We start from the raw sequence: 26,010 nt of genomic DNA on the forward strand, positions 1-26,010 counted from the left end.
GCTCAGTGTCTGCCACCACTCTTTGACAATCCCTCCACTGGCTTCCGCTCACCCAACAAATAAAATTTCAAGATACTTACAACATCTTATAAAGCAATCCACAACTCAGACCCTAGCTACATTAACACTAACCTGGTCTCAAAATACCAACCAAATGGTTTTCTTCGTTCCTCCCAAGACCTCCTGCTCTCTAAATCCCTTATCACTTCCTCCCATGCTCACCTCCAGGATTTCTCCAGCGCCATGCCCATCCTCTGGAACTCCCTTCCCCAATGTGTCTATCTCCATCTCTGTCCACTTTTACAAGAGCTCTAAAAGCTTATCTTTTCAGAGGCCTATCCTGCCCCCACCTAACACCTGTACATGTATTTTGTCCATCAGACCATCCCCCACAGTAATTACCTTTTGTATCTCTCGACCCTCCCTCTTAGAGTGTAAGCTCTAACAAGCAGGGCCCTCTTCTATCCCTCCTGTATTCATTTGTATTGTAATTGTCTGCCCTCGTGTTGTAAAGAGCTGCTTAAACTGTTGGCACTATATAAATGCTGTATTATTATAATAATAATACTGCTTGTGGGTCAGTAGCTCCCAGTACAGAAGGCACAGGGTCAGCCTGACATGCAGGTAATCACAAGGATCTGTAATGTGAGCTTAGCTCTTCACACATGTGCCTGTTGTCACCTCCCCGCTCTCTCAGTCACGTGTCACCTGCCCCGCACTGCTGGGGGCGGAACCGGATGAATCTGTTCCCAACCGAGAGGGGCAGGCTAAGCCGGTCATATGACTTCTACACTCTTTGCCATTGGTTGGCATCGCTGCTGTTGACGTAACGCTCTGAGACGAGGAAGTTTTGATGCTTCGGACAGGAAGATAAACACAACCATCGTCATCGAACAGTGCTGGGGGCTCGGGCCGTGCAGCCGACATGCTACGAGGGCTGGGCAGCTGGCTGGGCCTGGACCCCGAACCGGACATACAGTTTGCCGAGGAGAAGGAGCAGCTGGCTGGACAGAGAGCCGCCGAGCAGGAAGTGGTGACCGAGCAGAGGGGGGAAGACAAGAGGGTCTGTGTACAACCTGAGGAGGAGGAGGAAGAGGCGCCTCCTCCACACGAGGAACCTGAGGATGTGCTCATCAAACAAGCCAAAGGCTTCGGCAGTGAGTGTTCTCAGGGGGTGACCCCTCATCTTCACTGCAGTCTGACTGGCCTCGCCGTACGTCCATACTTCTGTGTTTAACGAGTATCTGCAGACAACACTCAGTATAGGGAAGGGTTAACACTGAGGAGATCTCCCTTCACTTCCTGTCCTGTAGACACAACAGGAAGTGAGAGGAGATCTCTCCAAAGTCAGCAGTGTCCCCATTGGAAGAATTTCCTGCTGTTTCTGTTTTGGTGACAACTGCTGGAGTTTCTGCCATCAGTCATCAAGAGAAAGAGAGAACACAGACTCAGTGTATGTAATGGTCAATATTCCCATCACATATGTTCCTCAGAGGCTCAGTAGCAATGGACCATGGACAGAACAATGTAAATATTTTCCAGCACACCTTGGATCTTCAGCTAAAGCCCAAAGATTTTTTTTTTTATTATTGAAGAGGAATCACAGCAAAGAAGTGCAGCATTTTGGAGCCGTGCAGAATCCCGAACAGGTCCTGCGTGGCTCAGAGACATTGCACTTGCTGTAATATCATTTCTCTTCTATAAAAAAACGTTTGGACTTTAACTGAAGATCAGTGGTGTGCTGGAAAATATTTACACAGGCACAGTATAATCCCAACAGGTCACTCCAAAGCCTGGTACACATGATGAGAATATCGGACCAACGATTGTCTATTTTTTGGGGTTTTTTTGCATTCTGGTCTCATATCAAAAAAGAATATGTTACTAAAGTTTTAAAAATTCTTCTAAGAGAGTACAACTCTCATGATGTTGTAATGTATTCTTTAGTTTCTGCAATGTATGGTCTTGGTTGATTTTTGTTTTTTAATGGGTTAATATTGTACTGATTGAAAATCGATCAATCTTCTGAGAGAAATTTTCATTCTTGTGCCTTCGGATAATCTCACATGAACTGTCATGATTGGCTCTCGAAAGCTGTGTACTAACGATCAGATTATCGGACAATCGCTCCAAAACCCTTTTCATTTTTGGCTGATTTTCTCATCCTCTTGTCATGATGTGCCGAGTCTTCTCCATGACTTCTTCCAGGTGTCATGTCACTTTTTTCTTCAGTCATTGGGTGGCCATGGATGATGTAATCTCTGCACAGGAGTGACATCATCTCTGGAGCTCAGAGCCATTCCTGGCATCCGAATGGTTGGGAGTGTGTGGTGCACTGTGGATACACACCATATGAAGAATTGCTAGGAACAAAGGGAGGATGTTTTCATAGAAGAGACTTTACATATGTCTTTTGTCAAGAAAAAAAAAACCTGCCTCCTAGTAATCCCCCTCCCCCCCCCCTTTTTTTTTTTTCTTTTGGAATTCAGTTCTGCTTGAAGGTAAGTTTGACTTACCCATCCACCTAAAATCAGAATGATTTTACTCAGATGCCATTGTCCTATAGGTTTGCTTTTTTAGTTAAAGCAGAGCTCCACCCAAAAGACTGGTCGCCGCTCCCCATTAAGGATTGGCACCTTTTGGGGAGCGGGTACCAGAAATTGACAGGTACCCGCTACCACTTCTGCTGCGATCGCCTAGGCGATCAGAAGTGTTAGTTGTCCTCCTACCCTCCCTCCCTGTAGTCTTCTGGGACAAGTGACAGGTCCATTCAGTAAGCGCAGTGCTTCTCATGCATGCGCAGTGGGCACCCGGCTGTGAAGCCGCAAGCTGTCACAGCCAGGTGCCCACACTGAAGATGCCAGTGCCTGGAACACCAGACGGCTGGTGAAAGGGGCTGCGGGGAGGACACTGTGGGATCGTGGGACAGGTAAGTGGCTGTTTTTTTACAGTTTTTGTAGCTGCTGACTTTTATTTTTTTACAGTGTGAGTGGAACTCTTGCTCTAATACCAGTGGTGGGCAAATATATAATTTCAGTTCAAGCTGGACTCCAGGAAGAAAATGTTGAAAACTTTGATCTTCCAGTTGGTGATTCATCGACATCCCATTTCTTACAATGAGTATAGCAGGTTGTTCACTCAGCACCTCCTCCATCCAAAAAAAGTCTCATATTCTTTTCAGGGAATGCAGGTCTTTCTGTTATTGGACAAGACATAGAGGAGGGGCAAATGAATGTCTTGCTCTACATTCATCCAATCACAGAAAGCTTAAAGCCTTAAATTTACTAAAAAAGAATACAAGACCCTTTTTGGATGGATGTGGCACCAAGCCAGAGTCCTGCTATACTCCCTGTAAAAGATGGGAAGAAGGCACCAGCTGGAAGATCCTATGTTGAATGGACTACTACTGGCAACATGAGCACCCCTAGCAACCCTGCAGGTGTTGCATAGCAGTCATCTGAGGCAACAACACTAGCCCAATATGACTTTTAAGAATCAGTTTTCCTGAAATTAAACTTTGCTGATTTTCACTCCTGCTGGTTTCTGGCGATCTTTGTCCTCACAAGTTCCTGTTGACACGTCTGACATAAGGCCCCAGCATATGTTATTTGCTCCTTTGATTTTATCACCAGTCATAGAAGTAGCTCAATACCCATCTTCCTAAATACATGCTACGCAAATGTGAAAATGGTTTGCCTGCTAGATAGCTTGTCATGATAAAAGTAGGGGCTGTTACTACTGCACTTGTGTCCTTAAAGGGTAACTCCACTTTCATGGGGAAAAAAAATTGCAAAAAGAAAATATAGCGTATATAGTTGATACATAAGTCATATTATGATTGATTTGTTATAAAAAAAATGACCTTTGCTTTTCAGTTTACAGCATTGTAATTATCTGTAAAATGCAATGCAATTTAGAAACCTGGAGGCATTCTGTACACAGATGGTGTATGAAATGCCTATCAGAAATGTAATTTCTTCCTTGTCATTGGCTCACTGATTTTCCCAGAAGATACAAGTCAGATTTTGGGCATTTCCTGCAAAACAAATTTCATTTTTGTTGAGCTACCCATAAAGGGAAATCATGTCTTATGCAGGCCTTACTTGGGTAGAATTCTGAATGAACTTTCTTTAAAAAATTAGAACTTTTGTGCATTTTGTATTCCAATGATGCCACCATTGATTTTGAAATTTGACCAACCAAGCTTTCAATTTCACCTCATGTTGCTACAGAAAATCATTTTCTTTCCAGGTCAAAGCTCAGGCTCATTCCTTTTCTTATCTGTCTCACGCGATTTTTTCCATCGTTGATTAGAAGTTTGTTCTTTTTGCAAAAAAATTCCAACATGCCCGATCACTCAAATTTGATGGCCGCATGAAAGCCACATGTAAATCGTTCAATGTTGCAGCCCACTAACTGTGCCAAATTCAAATAAAAATTCTTAGTTACGATTTTCGTAGGAAAATTCATTTGGAATTCGACCTATGTATGGCCTGCATAAAGGGATGCAGACATTGCTACTTTTCTCATGAGAACCCTGCAAGTGTAGCTGATTTATTGATAATTATAAAATTATTCACGTTCACTCTGCACATTGACACAGACAAACAAGCTGCTATTTCTTCAGAATAACAAAAGCTAAAGAAAGAAGTTTGTTAAAATCCCTGCAGTGTACATAGATCACCTAGATGGAAATGTTTTTTCCTCAGCAGAAGTGGAGTTGCACTTTAAAGGTGAAGACTGCCATGCTTCTTCTTACTGGACTGTTTGGTGGGTCTCTGACCTGAACTAATGAGCATGTTCATATCAGGGGTCTGAAAACTCAAGCACATGCTTTATTGGCACTACACTTCAAAGGCATGGCTGAGAATGACATCTGGATGATGTAGCTTCAAATACAAGTCACCATCTATTCCTAGCAAGTCTCATTATTATATTCTAGCAGATTCTAACTGCTAAAACCTTTTGATTACCTTGCCACCACCCTTCAGGTTTTTACAGGTGACAATTGTGTTTGTGTGCACTGGGCTGGCTCCTGGCATGAACACTTGAGAGGGCACATTATGAAGAACAATAGCTACAACATCAAAATGAATAATTGCTCCTGTCCTCACTATTTTATAGCTTTTTAATAAATGCTTCATTTGGCTCAATAAACCAAGGCACCCTTTGTGGTCATAAAGCATGTGCAGCAGTGTGTGAAATAAATAAATATATATCTATCACATTAGCGAACATTGACCTGCTCCAGCAAAACTAAAAAAATATTTTTCACCTTCCACCTCTTTTTAGGCATTGCTATAACATTGCATAAAAATACATGACAGGACTCTTCTTATAATACCTTTTTTATTCCACACTTTACAATGTACCTTTACCCCAAGTCTTATATGTGTTTTGTTTCCCTATAATAGTTAACAGAGCAGGAAAATTAGAAATTCACATGTTTTGTAAATTGTACCATTTTTACATGTATTTTTAGGTACTCTGCTGTTTTATTTTTGTAATTTTTACGATTTTCCTTTTAGGTTATCTCCTGAATTTTGCTTCAGTGGCCACAAAAAAGTTATCTGATTCAGTTGCTGAAACTGCCCACACCATTAAGAAGTCGGTCGAAGAAGGAAAAATTGATGGCATCATTGAGAAGGTATTGTGTTAACATTCTACAATAGAGTGTATATATAAAAAGAAGGTGGTGTTTGGCTTCCTGAGCTATATGTGCTTTAAGGCTTGGTTCACACCAATGTGCTTTTTAGTACTTTTTTCAGAAACGCACGACAGTCCATTTAACATGGTTTCCTATGCAACATGGAAAGGGTCAGGGACTTTTGTAAACGCAAAAAGCAGTGTTTTTTCTGAAAGAGCGTTTAATAAGGAAGCTGCTGAAATGAATGCAGTGCGTTTTTGCAGCACTTTGCATTTTTATTCTGCCTAGCAACAAAAAAAAAAACCCCAAAACACGGCAAAATCACGCATGCAAAAAGCACAACAAAATGGAAAAAAGCACAATGTGTTGGTGTGAACCAGGCCTAAAGAGAGATGCTTTCATTTTATATCAGCAAACAATATTTATTATTGACAATCCAATATAAGGTTACTTGAAAAATCTCCTTTCATGTTGTGAGTGCTGCCTGTCTGCTGGTCATCTCGTCCCACAACTTCCTGGATTCCCTGCATGCTTTGCAGCTTTGCCTTTGCTGTTTACTTTCCATTTCTAAGGACTACATATCCCATGGTCCCTTGCTGCCTGTAAGCAGTGATTTCTGTGATGACTCCTCTTCACATTCCTCTACACATCTGTAGTTCAGAAGCCAGGCTGTTATATCTCTTCACCAGTCATGCATGTGCACCTGTGATGCTACCCTTATCTCAAGGAATAATATTGACTGGTGGGAAAAAATCCAGCCCAGCCAGTTATCTTTTTCCCAAGACAAGTCAGATGTTAGGAGACATTTAAAGGTGTGCAGAAATAATGGGATAGTCCAGTGTTTCTCAAACTTTTTTCAGTCAAGGCATCCTTTAAAATTATGGACAATGTCAGGGCACCCTCTAACATTTTAGACCGTTCTGAGGCACCCCATTCTAAATGTAAAAAATGATTCTAATAGTTTTATATAACGCAGCAACATTCACACATGTAGGACACCCAACATTAGAGGTGATTTATTCTTCCAAAGAAAATACACTTTTGCACACTGGTACTGACTAGTATTCCAATGTTTCTCTTCTCCCTCAGTTTTTCTCCATCACTGAGATAATGTGACCCCAGCACTGATGGAGAGGGGCAGGGGAGAGTCAAACAAAGATGATGTGCAGGCAACCGTCATCCTCCTTATCGACTGATGTCAGGATGCTGGCAGCTAGAAGGTCTTAATGGTGCACAATGAAAACCTGTGGCTTTGTGTAACTAAAAGGCAGGCTTGTTCAACCCGCTGGCATGTATACAAGTTTTGGGCAATTTTTAGACATTTTGCCAAGGCACCCCTGAAGAAACCTCAAGGCACCCCAGGGTGCCTGGGCAGCCTGGTTGAAAAATGCTTGGATATTCACTCACTTCTGAAATCCACTGAGAGTGACACAGAGACAGTTAGCTAATGTCCACTTGGTGGATAAATTGGTGAATTGGGAGGTTGTTTGTGTAATATAAAATTTGCTTTCTCTATGTCCTAGCCCTGTCACATTTGTATGTTACAGATATAGTCCTCATTACACAAGTGAGTGTTTTTGGAAGAGTTCGCTGTAATTCTAAGAATAGAAAATCAGAATTGTTTAACATTTGCAAACTATGAAATTATTTCTTTATTTTTAACTTTTCAGACAATTATTGGAGATTTTCAGAAGGAACAGGACAAGTTTGTACTGGAGAAGAATGTAAAAAAGACAGGTATATTATGGGGCTTGTTATCTACTACATTCCATGTATGCAGCCATAGTTGACCTAAATTCTGAGTTTATTTTCATATAATATAACCTATAATCTATTAAATTATAGCTGTGTATGTTAAAGAGGCCTCAAATATTGTCTCAGGTTTGTGGAGGCTAAATTAACCCTTTCCATGGTAGGGTAAGCTGTGCCTGCTGATTTATAATAACAGAATACAAAAGGGCTAAAGTGTTAGTAAGTTTGGAACGACCACCCAAAAGTTTGTTTGTGTGTTATTTGTACTGAGGACAGATAAGTTTTCATGTTAAAGAGGAACTGTAGTGCATTTTTACACTTTAGAATACTGACCAGAGTATCAACAACATTGCTAGTAAGACGATCGCTGCAAATAAACCTACAGCGAGCCTTTTTGTCATCGTTCCAGATGATCCTAGGTGGTTTGGTTCATATTACAGGCAATACATCTCTAAACTCTGCATGCCCCTTGTAACATATGTCATAACTGCACACATGCGCATCAGTTTCAAGGGACATTAATGCTGTGTATTGGCTGCTGCTGTGGGACCATTTCTACCCATACACAAACCAGGAAGCACATGAACTCATGGAAGTTCATCTAAATGCTGGGTGAGTGACTCTGTCACATTGGCATTCAAAAATTCAAGTTCCAGCATCTGAATAAAGCAGAGTGTAGAACATGTGCAGAACATTGTGAACCTTGAAGAACCCTAATTTACAGCCTACAATATTTTCAGTATTGAAAGAGCTTCTGCGTGTAAGTGAAACTATAGAAAACAAACATTAAAAAAAAATAAATGAAATGCCAATAAATCTTTGTAATATCATTTACCCTAAGGGCGCACTCTGGATGCGTTTTTTTTGCTTACAGTGCACATTGCATTCCGGTGCGTTTTTCATGCATTTTGCTGTGTTCCAGTACAGTTCTGCGCATAAAAAAATACAGCATGTTTTACTTTTTTGTTTTTTTTCTGCTCCAGAAACTGACTGCACTGGTGTGAACTAGGGCCATTGGAATACATGGAAAACACTGTGCATGCATTTTTGATGCAGAAAGAAACGCACTGGACTGTATCTGGTGTAAACCAGCCCTTATTGTAGTAGCACCTATATTGGGATCCTGATTAGTTGCAACCCACAAAATGCGCTGTGACAAAATCGTTCAATTATCCCCTTCCATAGCCATTTTAAACTTTATTGCTGAAGCTTGAGAATATAAAAGTTCAGAATGGCTCTGACGGGGAAAAATTGAACAATTTTGTTTGGTATGTTACGTGGATCCCAAATAACCCAATCAGTATCCCAGTATTGGTGTTACTACAATAAAGGTATATAATACAAAGATATTTATTGATATTGTAATTACGTTTGAATGAATATTGATGTTTTCTATAGTTTCATGGAATCTGAAGAAATTGCGTATTTGGCACCAACGAAACGCGTCAAGCCAAAATCATTCAATTTCTCCCTGCCAGAGCCATTATGAACTTTTATACTATTATGTTTCAGCAATAAGAAAGCAGTCAAGTGGTATTGAGTAAGGTGGGAACGGTAATGACATGCTGTGAAACTTTTTATGGATTATATGTCTGTGTATAAATTAAAAAAAAAAAAAAATGTTGGGAGAAGTATGCCATATATGTTTTTCTGAATGGAATAAACTGAATTTAACAGTGTTGTATATGCATTGTATTTGTAGGCACCTTAAAATTCCCATGGTTAAAGAATTTTTGTTGCTCATCCGTGATTTTAGGGATGATGGTGCTTACCCAGGCAACCCTGGCAATACACACTATATTGCCAAAAAGTATTGGGATGCCTGCTTTTACATGCACATGCACTTTAATGGCATCTCAGTCTTAGTCCATAGGGTTCAATATTGAGTTGGCCCACCCTTTGCAGCTATAACAGCTTCAACCCTTCTGGGAAGGCTGTCCACAAGGTTTAGGAGTGTGTATATGGGAATGTTTGACCATTCTTCTAGAAGCGCATTTGTGAGGTCAGGCACTGATGTCAGATGAGAAGGTCTGGCTCACAGTCTCTGCTCTAATTCATCCCAAAGGTGTTCTATCGGGTTGAGGTCAGGACTGTGCAGGCCAGTCAAGTTCCTCCACCCCAAACTCACTCAACCATGTCTTTTATGGACCTTGCTTTGTGCACTGATGCGGAGTCATGTTGGAACAGAAAGGGGCCATCCCCAAGCTGTTCCCAAAAAGTTTGGAGCATGAAATTGTCCAAAATGTCTTGGTATGCTGACGCAAAAAAAACCCCAAAAAAACTCTACACTTGGCACAATGCAGGCAGATAAGTACCATTTTCCTGGCAACTGCCAAACCCAGACACGTCCATCGGATTGCCAGACAGAGAAGCATGATATGTCACTCCAAAGAACGTGTCTCCACTGCTATGAGTGCAGTGGCGGCGTGCTTTACACCACTGCATTCGACGCTTTGCATTGCACTTGATGATGCAAGGCTTGGATGCAGCTGCTTGGCCATGGAAACCCATTCCATGAAGCTCTCTACGTACTGTTGTTGTGCTAATCTGAAGGCCACATGAAGTTTGGAGGTCTTTAGCTATTGCCTCTGCAGACAGTCAGTGACTGCTGTGCACTGTGCGTTTCAGGATGCGCTGACCCCGCTCTGTCATTTTACATGGCCTACCACTTTGTGGCTGAGTTTCTGTTGTTCCCAGTTGCTTCCACTTTGTTATAATACCACTAACAGTTGACTGTGGAATATTTAGTAGCAAGGAAATTTCACGGATAGACTTAGGCTGGCCATACATTATACAATTATCTGCAGATTTTCTGCCCAATTTCCTTTTAGATTTACCTTCAACTATGTAGTGCAAGGGCCTGCCTAATTGGATACAACTGAAAGTGTTGTTTAGGTTTGTCCTCCTATTATATGGTTTTTGGTAAATCTAAACCAAAAATCTGCAGATAATTGTATAATGTATGACCAGCCTTACTGCACAGGTGGAAACCTATCACTGTACCACTCTTGAATTCACTCCTGATAGCGACCCATTCTTTCACAAATGTTTGTAGAAGCAGTCTGCATGCCTAGGTGCTTGATTTTATACACCTGTGGCCATGGAGGTGAATGGAACACCTGAATCCAATGGTTTGGAGGGGTGTCCCAATATAGTGTACATACATATGGTTGTTCAATAATAATATTAGTTTGCAGTATCAGAATGACTGACTGATTTTTATTGCAAATTACCTTCTAAGTTTTATAAGTACACTAGTGTGTTTACCACCAGTTGAGGATCTGAGACCAGAGAACGTATCAAATGTGACCATTATTATTCTTCTGTAGATGGCTCTGAATAGTGTGTTGTGCTGCATGTTAGCCTAGCTAGTTTTACCAGTGCAGCATGTCATTGTGAATATTGCTGTGTTTTCTTTTCCATTGTTTGTTTGTGCTGCCTGATTTGTAAGGGTAAATTGCATTATTGCAATTTACCCTTTCAAAGAACAGCTGATATTTATACATATGCAATGATACAATAACTGGATTTTGGTTATTGATTTATTTTGCATTTTACATATGCTAGAATACAGACAAAGTGAGCAAATGGGGAGTGAATGTGAAGAAAGCCACAGTACATTATCTGCAGGATTTTGTGCTCCATAGGATCCAATAATTCAGGGGTGGCAAACACGCGGCTCTCGAGCCGCATGCGGCTCCTGGCCAAAATGAATGCGGCTCTTTGCTCTTCTTTGATCTTACCTGTTCCTCTATCCAGCGGCGCGCTGCCTTCCGGCTTCTGTAGTGTGGGCACTGGGCATGACAGCCGGGTGCCAAGTGCGCATGCGCAAGAAGCGGTGCTTTTTGTGAATGGTAAGGCGGTACCTGGGACACATGACAGATCCCAGAAGCCGCCAGACAAATCACAAAGCGCAAGTGCTTCTCGCTCATGCGCACTGGGCACCCGGCTGTCATGCTGAGCGCCATTACAGAAGCCGGGAAGACAGCGCGCGGCTGGATCGAGGAACAGGTAAGATCAAACAAAAACTCTGCGGAAGTAAGAGCGGGTACCTGTCAAATTCAGGTAACCGCTCCCCACCTCCCCAAAGGTCAGCAGTCATCTGTGCTGTCCGCAGTCTCTGGTCATCCCTGTGCTGTCCGCAGTCTCTGGTCATCTCCTTTCCTGTCTGCAGTCTCTGGTCATCCCTGTGTTTTGTAAGGGGAAGAAAGTGTTATGGTGAATAATATGGTTTTAATTATGTGTTTTTGTGTGAGTGTTTGTCTGTTTTGGCAGGTCACTGCGTGGTGTGGCTCTCTGACTTTCACAGTTTAAAATTTTGGCTCTTTGTGTCTAACTTGTTCGCCACCCCTGCAATAATTCCACACTAGACTTGCCTTACAAAGGCACTTTTTAGGCATTTTTTTTAACCAGCATTAGATTTCTAATGTAATCAAAGGCAATTGATATAGTGATGGCAACCTACTATTAACAAATATTGAAAGCTATGATTGATTTCACATTCTCTTACATTTTAACTCTCCATTAGCCCTGGCCTCAAATTTCAGAGGGCATTTGGCTGGACATGTATGATCTGGCAACCAGAGGCAGTTCCATTTTTCAACGCTTTCCTAAATATGATTGTTCAGGCTGAGAATTTCTACTAGGTTAATGAAGAGGGGAGGCATAAGGAGAGGAATGATGCAGGCCTATGCTAATCGCACCACTTGTTATGGTGGGAACAACTTCATTTGGAACAGGTCTGCCTGATTTATTGTTTCTGCTGAGAACAGTTGTGCAGAGGTTATGCTAGGAACTCATAAGCATGAAAACAGCTGCCATCTTATGTCTATGGACAGCTGCCATGTCCTGGATTTCATTGCTAACCTATCTGAAACTCCCGAGTCTATTGTTTTTTGTCCAGGTACTAGAAGCATAAACCATATATTTGTTTTGTCTTACTAGAAGCCGCAGTTCCTCCTTGGGTTGGGTACAGCGAAGAGGAAACCATTCAGCAGCAGATTTTGGCCCTGTCCGCAGTAAGAATTTCTTTCATTTACCTATGAAGTGTTTTAGTGTCTGAAATTGGAATAATTTGCCATCTCCTGACAAGCAACTTTTTCAATTAGTGCCTTTTAGTAAAGTCTATTTTAGTGCCACCTTTCTCTGGGGTGAATACAGGTTCATTATTAATGGACACTATACTGAATGTGGGTTCAGTATTCAAGGACACAATAATGAATGCTGGTTCAATTTTCAAGGACACTATACTAAATGTGGATTTGATATACAGGGACACTATACTAAATGCTGGAGTTGGTTGTATTGTAGGAATGGTCCGTGACTAATGAACCTGCATTGATTACAAATCACTGTTTTACAGTATTACAGCTTACAGTATGTGGTAACTGTTCTGTTTTTTATTGTTTGTCCATTCACTTCCCCCTTAAGTTTTATGTGGAATAGTTTTGTGGGATTAGGTTGGAGCTTTCCACTGGCACGTGTCCGGGTTGCGCCAGATAATTACAGTGTACCTGTAAAAATGCACCGTGTTTATAGAGTAATTTGTCAAGCTAGACATACTCACCAGCCACTTTATTAGGTATACCTGTTCAATTGGTAACACAAATTGCTAATCGGGCAAAAAAATGCCAGAAGATCAGCAGTTTTTGAAATGCTCAGACCAGTCCGCCTGGCACCAACAACCATGCCACGTTCAAAGTTCCTTAAATCGCTTTTCTTCCCCATTCTTTTTTTTAAATCAGATCTTTTTTTATTTGGCTTTTGAAGATGTAATTTTTTAACAAACAAATGCACAACATTACAAACAATACAAAGACAATAGTCATACAGTGATAAAACAACAATCAGTAAATACACCGTGTGAACATATATCCTACAACAATAAGCCCATTACACCAGCACAGGTTGACCCAATTCAGTTTCTCCTTCCTATTGTATCTAGCTGCACTTGTCTTTTTCACAAACTTGTAAATTCCAGCTGTTATATCTTACAATTAAGGCCCTTATGCGTTTTATAGAGAAAACAATCTATTTGCTATCATATGGAGCGGAGCCAAACCGGGTGTTGCCAGCCAGGGACCCCATATAATTTAAAATTTCTAATACAGTTTCTGTGTTGAAATATTAGTTTTCCTCTGGAGATTACATTGTTAACCTGAGTTTTCCATTCTGTTACGGATGGAGGGCTGAGCGATATCCATTTTTGTTCTGTCAATTTCCGTGCTATATAAACTAGTGACAGAAGGCATCAGCTCCATGGGTACAATAGACTCATCAAACATATTAAGCAGGCATATTTTAGGTTCTGAGGACAAGGTAACTTGATAAATGGAGGATATGAGAGAGACAATATCTTGCCAATATCTATGAAGTTTCGGGCATCTCCATAGCAAATAAATAAGACCTGTCGGACCTCTGTCACATCTAGGACACAAATATGTGTCTCTACGTTTCCATCCGTACAATTTTTAACCGGTGTATGATAAACCCTATGAAGTATAAAAAGTTGGGTGAGTCTCTGCGTTGGCAACAAAGATACCATAGGGAGGGACTTCAACGCCTGCTCCCACAGCTCCTCTGCCAGTGGTCCTAAATCTTCCTCCCATCCCCTTCTAGCCGGGATAGATGTGCATGAGTGTATCTCCATCATCAAAGTCCCATATAATTGAGAAATGAGCCCTTTTTTAGAATTGGTTCCTTTAAGCAACCGTAAGATTGGATGTTTTTTTTTTTTTTTTTTTTTTTTTTTTTTTGTGCTGTATTATATGTATGAGCCTGGGTAGTTAGGGCATGTCTCAACTGTAAGAGGAAGTTCCACTTTAAGCCTTTGTACCCGAATTTGACAGGTACCCACTCCGACTTCCTCTGCTATCGCCTAGGCAATTGGAAGCGGAAGTTGTCCTCCAGCCCACCCCCCTCCCTCCCCGTAGTCTATTGGGATGCGTGACATGTCCCAGAAGACTACGGGGCCATTCACAAAGCGTAGCACTTCTCGTGCATTTGCAGTGGGCACCCGGCTGTGAAGCCGCAAACTGTCACAGCCGGGTGCCCACACTAAAGATGCCAGCACCAAGGAGAGAAGACAGTCGGTGAAACCAGCGGTGGTGAGGACACCGCTGGACCGAGGGACAGGCAAGTGTCTGTATTTTTAAAGTCAGCAGCTATGGTTTTCTAGGTGCTAACTTTTATTTTATTATTTTCAGGTGGAACTCAACTTTCATACAATTGGGACAAATATCTTACCTTCCTTTCTTGCCACATCCCAAAAACCATTAATTTGTTGACATCCAGAAGGAGGAAGTTATTCCAGTGTGGGGTACTATCAGTAAAACCCTCGCATTTCAGTAGCTTATTAACAGACCATAACTGATGGAAAAGAAACAGTGTGGGAGAGTGTTGGGATGATGCGAACATTGCAGCTTCTATCTGGGAAAGCAGAGAGTATTCAGACCTAATGGATAATAAAATCACCTGAATAGGGTCTGCGAAATCAAGGGTATCCCAACCCAGAAATTGCTGAAGCTGGGCAGCAAAAAATACATTTTGGGGCTTGGGATGGCCAGTCCACCAGCATCCCTTCCTGGTTGAAGTGTGGATAGTTTAATTCAGGGAGATTTCTTCTTCCAGACAAGTTCTTGGAATAGAGCACCAACCTGTTTATACCATTTTTGTGATATCCAAGTGGGAGAGTTATGCAGGATATATAATAATTGAGGGGCCCAGGTAATTTTAATCAAATTAGAGCGGCCAACTACTGTTAGGGGGAGCCTACACCAGCAAGCAGACTTTTGATTAAATTTGGCTAGCAGAGGGCCCAAATTCAAAGTATCTAGACACTACAAGATGAATAAGAACTCCTAAGTATTTAAAGGAGTCAACAACGTTAATTTTAGAGGCATCAGGGGGTAACTCCTGTTTTAATGGGTCTAATGGAAGCAGAACAGATTTGTCTCAATTGATTCTAAAACCCGAGAATCTGCCAAAGAAACAGATCAATTCCATGAGGGTAATCAGATGTTGTTGTGTATCACCTAAATATAATAAAGTATCATCAGAATAAAGGCTAATTTTGTCTTCCCTGGTACCCTGTCTAAAACCAGTAATGTTGTTATTCTGTCTAACAAGTGGTTCCACTGCCGGGGCGAACAGCAGCGGAGATAACGGACACCCTGCCTTGTGCCCCTATGGAGATTAAGCGACTCCGATAGCACTCCATTATTCCTGATCCTAGCTCTTGGGGAAGAATATAGCAATTGAATCCATTTTATGAAAATGGGGCCTATTCCAAATGCCTGCAAGGCCACCCACAAGTAAGGCCACTCCACACTGTCGGAGGCCTTAGCAGCATCGAGTGACAACACCACTCTCCCACCCAAATCGTCAGCAGGTATTTGCAGATTAAGAAATAGTCTTCTAATATTCGTGGCTGTAGATCTAGTTGGGATGAATCCGTTTTGAAACATAATTTGTAAGTCTGTTGGCTAACGCCCTAGCAGGAATTTTAACATCTGTATTGAGGAGGGAGATTGGCCTATATGACTTTGGGAGTGTGGCATCTTTTACCAGGCTTGGGAATCATCACTATAATTGCTTCCTGCATGGTATCGGGGAGGGAGCCCTGAGAAAAGGCTTCCTCCATCTCCTCCAACTCCGGAAGCATGGCCTGGCCATATCTATTATAAATTTCAATAGAAAGGCCATCGAAGCCAGGAGCTTTATTATTGGCGGCGACTGCCTCTACGCGTTTTCTCCCCCACTCTGATGCACGGTTTGAATTTCAGAAAGTCGTCTTCACCATGTCTACATGCCTAAATTCATTGAGTTGCTGCCATGTGATTGGCTGATTTAGCAATTTGTGTTACCAAGCAATTGCTTAATAAAGTGGCCGGTGAGTGTATATTATTATTATACAGTATTTATAAAGCGCCAACAGTTCGCTCAGCGCTGTACATTACAATGGGAGACAGAACATGCGACAGTACAACAATACAATGCGATACACAAGGGGTTCGAGGGCCCTGCTCCTTGGAGCTTACAATCTAGGAATATATGAAGTCTCGTTCATGTGAACAGTGTGTTCCAAAGCTGGAAGATGTGGAATATGCAGACAGCAGTAACACTTCTGTTATCTTGGCTTTATTTTTTATCTCTGTAACTTGCTCATATTATAGTGTTTGTGTTTGACATCTTAGGATCGAAGAAACTTCCTCAGAGATCCTCCTGCTGGTGTCCATTTTACTTTTGAATTTGATCAGATGTACCCTGTTGCTCTTGTAATGCTTCAGGAAGATGAGCTGCTTAACCGTATGAGATTTGATCTTGTCCCCAAACTGTAAGTAACCTGAATCTGTTGTCATTTCTCATAACAAAAATGTAATCTGTTTTCCATTTCACTGGGACTCCCACTGCTGTTTATCACTGGCCGTACAATGAGTGAAAGACCTCAATCACAAACAAATACTGCATTCTGGCCCCTAGATGGAGCTGACAATCAGTCATAGGCGATGAGAATTACAGCATATGGTGAAAATTTGTTGTGCCTGTGTACACACTAAAACATTCGTACGGCATTTTTTTTAATACATAAACCCCTTAAAGTTTTACTAAACCCAGGACCCTGCATTCACTCTATCTGGTCTCCCACAGTACACAGAACATGGAAATGCAATTATTTTAGTAGATACAAACTGCTAAATACCTTTTCTCATCAGCAGTTAGAACAGTCTTGTGACTTCTATCAGTGTCCAGCAGAGCACTGGTTAAAGCTTGTAGGAGGAGTTTTCATTCAGCTCCAGGAGGCTACAAAACCCCTGACTTCTGTGTGACCAGTGCTGATTGGCTCTGTGCTGATCACATGCACTCTCCAAAGCAAAAAAAAAACCCCCAAAACCTTTCTAGCAATACACACCAAACCTAACATGTGCAGAGTGTCTCCACACGATAAGTCTTATCAGGAGATAAAAGGGGGGAATCAGAGAAGACAGGATCAAACAGCCTTTTTACACAATGCATAGGATTAACCCCTTAGGTTCCACAGTGAGTATAACAAGCATGCTTTACTGCATATGCAGACTGATTTTACTGTTGTGGGCTTAGTAACACTTTAAAATCAAATGTATTATAAGTCTATGGTAATCCATTTTTTTTCAGAGTGAAAGAAGAAGTCTTTTGGAGGAACTATTTCTACAGGGTATCACTAATAAAACAATCTGCACAACTAACTGCATTAGCAGCCCAGCAATCCACAGGCAAATCGGACAAGACAAATGGCAAGACCGATGATGGTGGTTTAGAAGGTACTAGAAACATGGCTTTTGTAACTAGAATTATATGTTTTGTAATTAGAGGGTTGTCTGGGAAAGTTATTATCCAGGTCATAATATAGCCAGTAGTAGTCTGAATGTGACTAATTACTTTTATTTATCTGAGTTATTTACTTCACTGCGTGTAATCATGCATGCTGGTCTTCCCTTCCAGTATAATGTAGCTAAAGGTATTCTGAAGGTATCGGGTATCCAGTTATGTACTCATTATTATTTTAAGCAGTGTCTGGCATTCATATAGGAAATCATTACTAATACATTCTGATGATAAGGTTGGAAAATCATTGTAACAAATTAAAGAAAACTGGAAAGTGAGCAGCCTACAGACACACAGTTAATGAATAATTTTAAAATCTCGTCTGTGGAAGAGTCAAGGCAAGACTTCTGGAGTTTCCTGTGACAGAAATCATTTTTGCTGCGTGGTTAGGTGGGGGACTAGACCCTTGAGTTGACTTATGGGAGTTGAGGTAATTGGCAAAGTGGAGCTGCTTTCACTGGAAGGAGTTGATTGGAATAGCTGGGGCACACGGTGCTCTATGGGGTAGGGTTTTGTAGGCTGGTATCTAATGCAGCTGTGGTTTTAGGCACTCAGAAACTCAGCTCTGCTGAGATGATCGTGGGAAATCAATAGCTCTTTGCTGCTTAATCGATCATGGTAACTGTGCAACTCAGGAAGGAAGCATAGAGTGTCAAAACAATACTTTTAGGTCCCAGGTATTCTCAAATGTTCTCATGTTTCTTCTCTTTCTGATCTTGTTTAGAAACTGTCAGACCAAAGACTCCACCTGTTGCTATTAAAAATCAAATGAAAACTCAGGAGGTAACTCATTTTCTCTATCGCATAATCACTGTGAAATACCATGCCATTTTTATTCTGATTACTACCATGTTTGTCTATCATGAAAAAACACGACAGAAATCAATTCTACATCATTCAAAATTATTGACACAGGCTGCAGTGTTTTAGCTAGTGTTCAGAAAACAAAGTCATCATTTGCTGTTACATTATTTATTATTTGTTTTGCTATTCTTTGTACAAATGGTTAAAGTATTTATTGTATGTTTATGTAATCTAGTAATCGCTAATGGCAGTTTTTTTTCAGCTTTATCCACTGCTTGTGTTTATTTTATGTTACTACACAAATACACTAGTTTCATGGAGTACCAAAGATCTATTTCTTTCCCCAATGTCCTATTCCCAGGAAGAAGAGGAGATTTCTACCAGCCCAGAAGTATCTGAATTTGTGAGTGAAGCATTTGATTCCTGTGATATAGACCAAGAAGACCTACGGAAAGAAATGGAACAGCTTGTGCTGGACAAAAAGGACGAGCTTGACACAGCAGAAGGTGACCAATTTAATGTACTATTGTTTGGCATTGGAAAGGAGTATGTACAGAATGTGTGGTTTGTGTTTTTTTTTTTTTTTTTTTTTTTTGTTGTTTTTTTACACTTTGCAATGTGTTATTTTTGTATTTTTGCTGATTTATTCTGCACTAAATCTGTTTAATTTTGTAAATGCCTCTATACTTTTGCCACTTCAAGGTATGTTGATTTTTATCGTAGAAAACCCAACACATGCAACCTGCTTGGAGACAGCCAGGTCAAATATTAAAGTAGACTTTGCACAAATAAATTAGTCACATGACCCGTTATACAATGCTCCAATGTTTATCAATAAATTAAATTGAATCCTTGAGCTCCAGGCAAGTGACTGACCAGGCTGAAAGGTCATCAGTCTGCAGCAGGCAAGATGAAGCATTCGCTCAGTCTCCTATCCTTCAGCCATCAAACTGCAACATTGAAATGTTAACCCCTTGACGCCAATGTAACACAAATATGCAGCCTCACAGAACTGGGCTATTTTCCGTGGGCTGCATATTTGCTTACCTGTCTTTGTGCTGGGAGTGCGCCGCACAGCGCGCTCCCAGCACAAAGATCCCGGTGTCACTGAGAGCCCTAGGTCCGGTTCTAACGATCGGGACCCGGGACTCCCTATTCCGGGTCACATGATCGCTGTGACAGCCTCTGATCGGCCTGGCCCCCTTGTGTTTTTTTTTTTCCTCTCTATGAATAGAGGAAAGAGATACATTGTATCTCTCTAAGTCCTGGCATAGAGGGGTAAAAAAAAAAAAATTAAAATAATAAAGAAAAGAAAAAAATACATAGACCAAGGTTTGATCTAGTTCAGTGCCAGGGTAAGTGTTTGGGTCAAGGTCAAAAGGTCAGTGTCAAAGGTCAGGATTGGTATCGGTGTCAGTTAGTGTCAGTGTGTTTTAGGTAAAATTAAAAAAAAACAGCAGAATGCACGCTTTTGTTTCTGGGCTAACTACGGGTACAAACAACAAATAACATACACATATGTGGTATTGCTGCAATCGTCAAGAGCTGGAAAATCTATTTTGGGTTGTTCTTTGGTGGTAGGTTATGGTAGTAACAAAAAGCACACAGCTAAATAAAAAAAAAAAAATGATTTTATTTATTTTTTTTACTATTTTGGGCCAGTTTTCCTTTTATAATACAAAAAAAACACAGGAGATATCCATTACCATTTACCACCAAATGAAAGCCCAATTTGTCCTGAAAAAAACAAGGTATAATCCACCTGGATGTACAAAGTAGTTGTGATGATATGTACGGTGTTACTAACACATGTCAACATTGCAAAATTGTGCTTGGGCATTAAGATTTGTTTTACCCTTAGGTGTGAAGGGGTTAAAGCAAGTTACAAGGTGGAAAGCTGAAGCAGGGAGCTTCAGCTTTCCACCGCCCCCAAATCTACACAGGCTCCAGGATTTACATGACTGTGTCAGTGTTTTAGTGTGTCAATCCAGGAAGTAGATCCTGGATAAAGCCTGAACAAAAATGTCTCTGTCTTTCTGGAGAGAAAAGAGAATGAAGGCCTTGTTAGTATTGTTAGAGGGGGTGTACTGGGATCTCTGTGAGCGGTAATGAATATATCTATGTGATATACCTGCATATTACTTTAGCATGGATGTAGTTTACATGAAGAAGGTCCACTTTAAGCTAGGTCCACTTTAAGCTTGTCATCAACAAAGATTTTCAGTTAAAGTACAGTCACGTCAACAAATGCATGAGATAAAAAATGGTGTCAATCATTTAAAGTGTATATAAATAGAGGATTGAAAATGTAATATATTGCAGCTCACTAGAGCTCAGATGTGGTGGCTGCATTGGTTTTCTTTTTTCATGCTTTTTTTTAATCCTTTTACTCTTTCTGGTCCTAGATTGACCACGCTCATTCACTGTAACTTTGCAGGAGCACTGTTGTCACACTAGGTTGGTCTCCTAATCTCAGTAACATAGGGGGAGGTGTTTTGTAGTTCACGGAAAAGAACTGGTGAGAGCTGATAACATTGTTTGTACCTTTCTGTACACTGAACTGAAATCCCAGACGTTGGAAATCTGGTATGATCAACTGGCATTTTTCTGTACTTGCAGATGTTCTTCATCTATAAGAAGAAATCTAATGCAGCCAGCACATCTAAGCACTTGTAATCTGAAATATATTACATTTGATTCAGATACACTTTTTAAGTACATGTTTTTAAATGTATTTTTAAAAAATGCTGAGTGTGTAGTTAACCTCCTCCAATAGTTCAAGACAGCGTACAATGCCTCATTTGGTTTTTACCTACAGTGGGGCAAAAAAGTATTTAGTCAGCCACCAATTGTGCAAGTTCTTCCACTTAAAAAGATGAGAGAGGACTGTAATTGGCATCATAGGTAGACCTCAACTATGAGAGACAAAATGAGAAAAAAAATCCAGACAATCACATTGGCTGATTTGGAAAGAATTTATTTGCAAATTATGGTGGAAAATAAGTATTTGGTCACCTACAAACAAGCAAGATTTCTGGCTCTCACAGACCTGTACCTTCTTCTTTAAGAGGCTCCTCTGTCCTGCACTCATTACCTGTATCAATGGCACCTGTTTGAACTTGTTATCAGTATAAAAGACACCTAGACACCTAAGAACTTGCACTAAATACTTTTTTGCCCCACTGTATCTGTTCCTTTTTAGAATGGGGAAATAGCTTTTGGGAAAAGTTCTGTATTAATGAATATACTTTTTTTCTTTCCCCCCCTCCCCCCCCCCCAAAACCAACGTGTGGGGGTGTGTGTGTGTTTTTTTTTTTCTTCTTAAGATGGATATATAAAAGGGTTGTTTTTTTTTTTTTTTACCATATTTGCATTTTCATATTTTAATGACATTTTTTATCAACCCAATTTACATTTTTTAGTGTCCTACTCACATTTTTTTAATGTACTTTTTAGAATGGGGTCTCATCAGGTTTCTCCTATTGTGCAGAATTTACGGCTATCGACTCCTAGTCAGAATAGGAGAGGGTCGTTTTCTGATCAAAATGGGTGGCGAAATTATATCTAAACAGAGTGATGATCCTTCCTTCCTCCCTCTCCCAAAAATGATCTGTAAGCCTGGACATGTAAACTGCCCATATTCAAGCTGGTTGTGCTATCTCAGAAGGAAACCTCAGACCCATAGGGATGTTCACATATAAACAAGTAGAGAGGGTTCTCAAAATTGGCAGCTTATCCATTTTGGATGTAAACTGGCTACCCATTATCTTGCTTACATTGTTGAAGGAATTCCCATTCCATAGGTGATCAGTAAAATCCAGATTGAACAGCTGGGTGGGTAACCTGGCCCTACAATTACTTTTTTTTTTTCTTTGTCCCAGTGGGTGATGTTGGTTTGGTCTGCTGGGATGTGACTAACTTTTGTTACAAACATAAAGTTGCTGAACTGGTTAAGTATACTTACCAACCTGTTTGTTATAATTTATCCTTTCATTTTCAACCATTTTTAGGGTTTTATTACAGATCATTTAGAACATTGATTAATAGTTAAAATTCTTGGTTTCTGAATTTCAGAGGAGTCCGAAGACTGGATCCATGAATTGCAACAAGTGGTTCAAGAATATGAAGTAGTTTCTGGCTCTGACAAAATGAAGGATGAGAACTGGGACAAAGAGATAGAGGAACTCCTCCAGGAGGATTAATTGCACTCACTCTGAGTACAGCCTGAACTAAAAGAAAAATCTCTTCTCTTGTTTAAAATCCTACAGTCATTCCCGCACAAAGGCAGAATGGCCTTTACTTGCTCAAGTGACCTTGTCAACATCTGTGTGGTTTTTTTCCTGATCATCACCAAATGTAGAAACTCAAGGAATATGGTTGATGAACTTGCTGTCACTTGGAAATACATGGACCTAGGAGATGATCTCTCTGTTATGGTTTTATATTGTAACAATTATTTTTTTCATATGGAATTATTTCATGATGTAACAAACTAAAGTGATTTAAAACTGTATGGTATATGGGTTTATAAGTTATGCAATCTGTTCGTGGTTTTTTTTTTTCCTTGATGTAATATATTCAAGATTAGGTCTGTAGAAAAGTAAATGGCACATGAATTCTAAATGTTCAAGCTTTTACACCCCTGGCGCCAAACAATTGTTTACTTCTTTATGGTAATGAATTGTCTTATGCATTTTCTTTCTAATTTAACACCATTACAGAGTATAATTATTTGGCCTTATACAATTATTGGTTAAGACCGACAGTAAAAGTTTTACATGATTTTAATTTTAGTAGCGTCTTTTTTTTTTTTTTTTTTTTTTTTACCCCCTCAGTATTCCTTTTAACCACTTGACCTAAACAGTAATGGTAGCATATGTTGGCTTGTCTATGTGAAGACTCCAAAATATGAGCGTATGGTAACAATATTTACATTGAAATGGTCAACATTTACTATGTCAAATACAAGGACAGCCATTCACATCTTGGGTTTCTCTATGCTTGTAGCAAATGTCCAGACCAGCACCAAACATGTTCTTGTCTCTCTAGCATCAGTTGTACACTAACTGTCCACCTATCTCTTTATTCTCAGGGGGTAACTACAGAGTAAAGACTAAATTTAGTCTTCTGCTGCTCCTACACTGTCCAGTCACAGACTGGAATCAGAGAGGTAACTTTGCTTTGATGTTTAACTACGGTGACTAAAGTCAGACCACTGACCTTTCTGTTCTATCTGACAGGGCTATGTAGATCTCAGGACTGTTTCAATAGAATGACAAAGCTTTTTTGTTTTTTTCAGAAAATCAGCTCCCATATAAGTGTTTAAATATTTTCCTGGAGTTATACATCAAATCACTACAGAAAACAACATATTTATTATCTGTTTCTATACTAATCTAGAGTAATTTTTCTTTTTTTGGTATTGTATTGCCATAATGCCATTTTTCACCTGTAAAATCTCATTCTGTTTAAAAGGAGAAAAAAAAACTTGTTACTAGTCCCAGTGAAGTCCCATGAGGCATGATTATCACCTGATCATTGTAAGGCTTTACCTGTTCCAGAACTGGGCTTTGTATAGCTACCCTTTATTCTATTCGTATGTTTTGGTACACTTACCCATGTTTCCAGCTTAGTAATCTAGTACTGCAACTGCTTCCCTTATTACAGGTAAGGTCAGAGACCCATAAAGATAATTGTAAACAAAATCTCTATGTTGCCTCCATGTATTGGAGTATCTAGTATGCAGTTATCAGTTTTAATGATAATCTCGAGCCAAGGCATTAAGTAATAAGTTATCCATGAATAAGGGCATTGTCAGAAATGTAGACCACAGGGGAGTTTATTTCCTAAAGCTGGAGAGTGCAAAATCAGGCTCACGTCTACATAGAAACCAATCAGTTTCTATCTTCAATGTAAAGTAGGGTGCAGCGCTAAAACTCTAAATAACCACATTTGTGAAGGTTCCATATCTCCAGCATATAAATAAAACACATAAATAAAGTGACTTGTGATAAAGTGCAAAATGTTATTCAAAATTAGGGTGACTCAGCGGTATCATAAAACCTGTCGCTGTATAGTGACCAATAGTGCTTTATGGTGCTAAAAATTGTCCAAGTATAGGTGCATGGAAGATCTGATAATCTTCAGTTATTGGTGTTCTATCCAGTATAATGGTGATGTGACCAATAGTATAAAGACTGCGCACTCACCAGATGCGCATTTAGAGACAATGCTCTCAGTAGATGAACTGGAGGCCCCTTTAATAATGAATATCATTAAAGAGCAGGAGCATGTATTCCCCCTCACTGCTCACTCCGCTGTCAATATTGGCTCTATCACTCTTCTCCTGTAGCTCTGTGGGTTAGAAGCTCACAAGAGCCCAGAAAAGAGGAGGCCAATAGCGTGATACTGTTGGGTAAGGTGTACGTTTATTCCAACATGTATAGCAAGCATATAGGGAACAGAACAAAAACTACTGACCATATGCAGAAATCCAAGATGGCTACCAGGACCTACATGGTGCCGGTGGCGTGATGTCATGATGCTGTAGCTCCTACCTCGTGTGTGTGTAGAAAGGAAAATAAAAGGCTAATTACAGTGTATGCAAAAGAAATAAATAAATAATTGCACCAGTGGTGATTAACCCCTTTGTGCCGAAGTCATACAAATATCCGGCCTCACAGAACTGAGCTTTTTTCCGTGGGCCGCATATTTGCGCACCTGTCTTTCTGCTGGGAGCGCGCCGCACAGCGTGCTCCCAGCACAGAGACCGGGGTGTCACTGAGAGCCCCGGGTCCCATTCTAACAATCGTCACATGGCCTATCAGAGGCTATCACAGTGATCAGTCACTGTATAGTCCGCTCTCCTCCCTTTTTTTTTTTTTGTTCTGTATGAATGGAGGAGAGAGATGCATTGTGTCTCTATAACTCCTTGCATAGAGAGGAAAAAAAATGTTGTTAAAAAGATAAAGAAATATTACAAAAAATACCTAGATGAAGGTTTGCTCTAGTTTAGTGCCAGGGTTAGTGTTTGGGTTAGGGTCAAAGGTCAGGATTTTTTCTTTCTAATTGGTGTCAGTGTGTATTTAAGTAAAGAAACAAAATGTGCACTATTGTTTCTGGGCAGTACTACGGGTACAAACAAATAACATACACATACATGGTATTGCTGGTATTTTATTTTGGGGGTTCTTTAGTGGTAGGTTATGGTAGTAACAAACACACAGCTAAATTAAAAAAAAACATATTTTATTTTATTTTTTTTACAATTTTGGGCCAGTTTTCCTTTGATAATAAAAAAAAAAATCAGGAGATATCCATTACCATTTACCACCAAATGAAAGCCCAATTTGTCCTGGAAAAAAAACAAGGTATAATCCACCTGGATGTACAAAGTAGTTGTGATGATATGTATGGTTTTACTAACACATGTCAACATTGCAAAA

At 40.2% G+C, this 26,010-nt stretch overlaps 1 protein-coding gene across 1 annotated transcript; it reads left to right on the forward strand.

Annotated features, from left to right (window-relative positions):
• The first annotated feature begins 811 nt into the window (after positions 1-811).
• Positions 812-23,353, forward strand: SYAP1 (synapse associated protein 1). Its single transcript, XM_089676575.1, has 9 exons — positions 812-1,157; positions 5,529-5,647; positions 7,318-7,384; positions 12,344-12,417; positions 16,594-16,733; positions 17,552-17,697; positions 18,486-18,544; positions 18,927-19,071; positions 22,640-23,353. Exons 1-9 carry the CDS (start codon positions 926-928, stop codon positions 22,765-22,767), a joined length of 1,110 nt encoding a protein of 369 aa, XP_089532701.1. The 5' UTR covers positions 812-925; the 3' UTR covers positions 22,768-23,353.
• The last annotated feature ends 2,657 nt before the right edge of the window (positions 23,354-26,010 follow it).

This window comes from Staurois parvus, unplaced genomic scaffold (assembly GCF_062004578.1).
Source record: "Staurois parvus isolate SC_StPar_1 unplaced genomic scaffold, SC_StPar_1.0 ptg000172l, whole genome shotgun sequence".
Taxonomy (NCBI): Eukaryota; Metazoa; Chordata; class Amphibia; order Anura; family Ranidae; genus Staurois; species Staurois parvus.

Bases quoted from the DNA above. Each gene is read 5' to 3' on its own strand.
- SYAP1 (XM_089676575.1), top strand. From the start codon at position 926: ATGCTACGAGGGCTGGGCAGCTGGCTGGGCCTGGACCCCGAACCGGAC. The intron at 5,648-7,317 runs GTATTGTGTTAA...TTAACTTTTCAG, and splicing joins TTGATGGCATCATTGAGAAG to ACAATTATTGGAGATTTTCA. The intron at 12,418-16,593 runs GTAAGAATTTCT...TTGACATCTTAG, and splicing joins AGATTTTGGCCCTGTCCGCA to GATCGAAGAAACTTCCTCAG.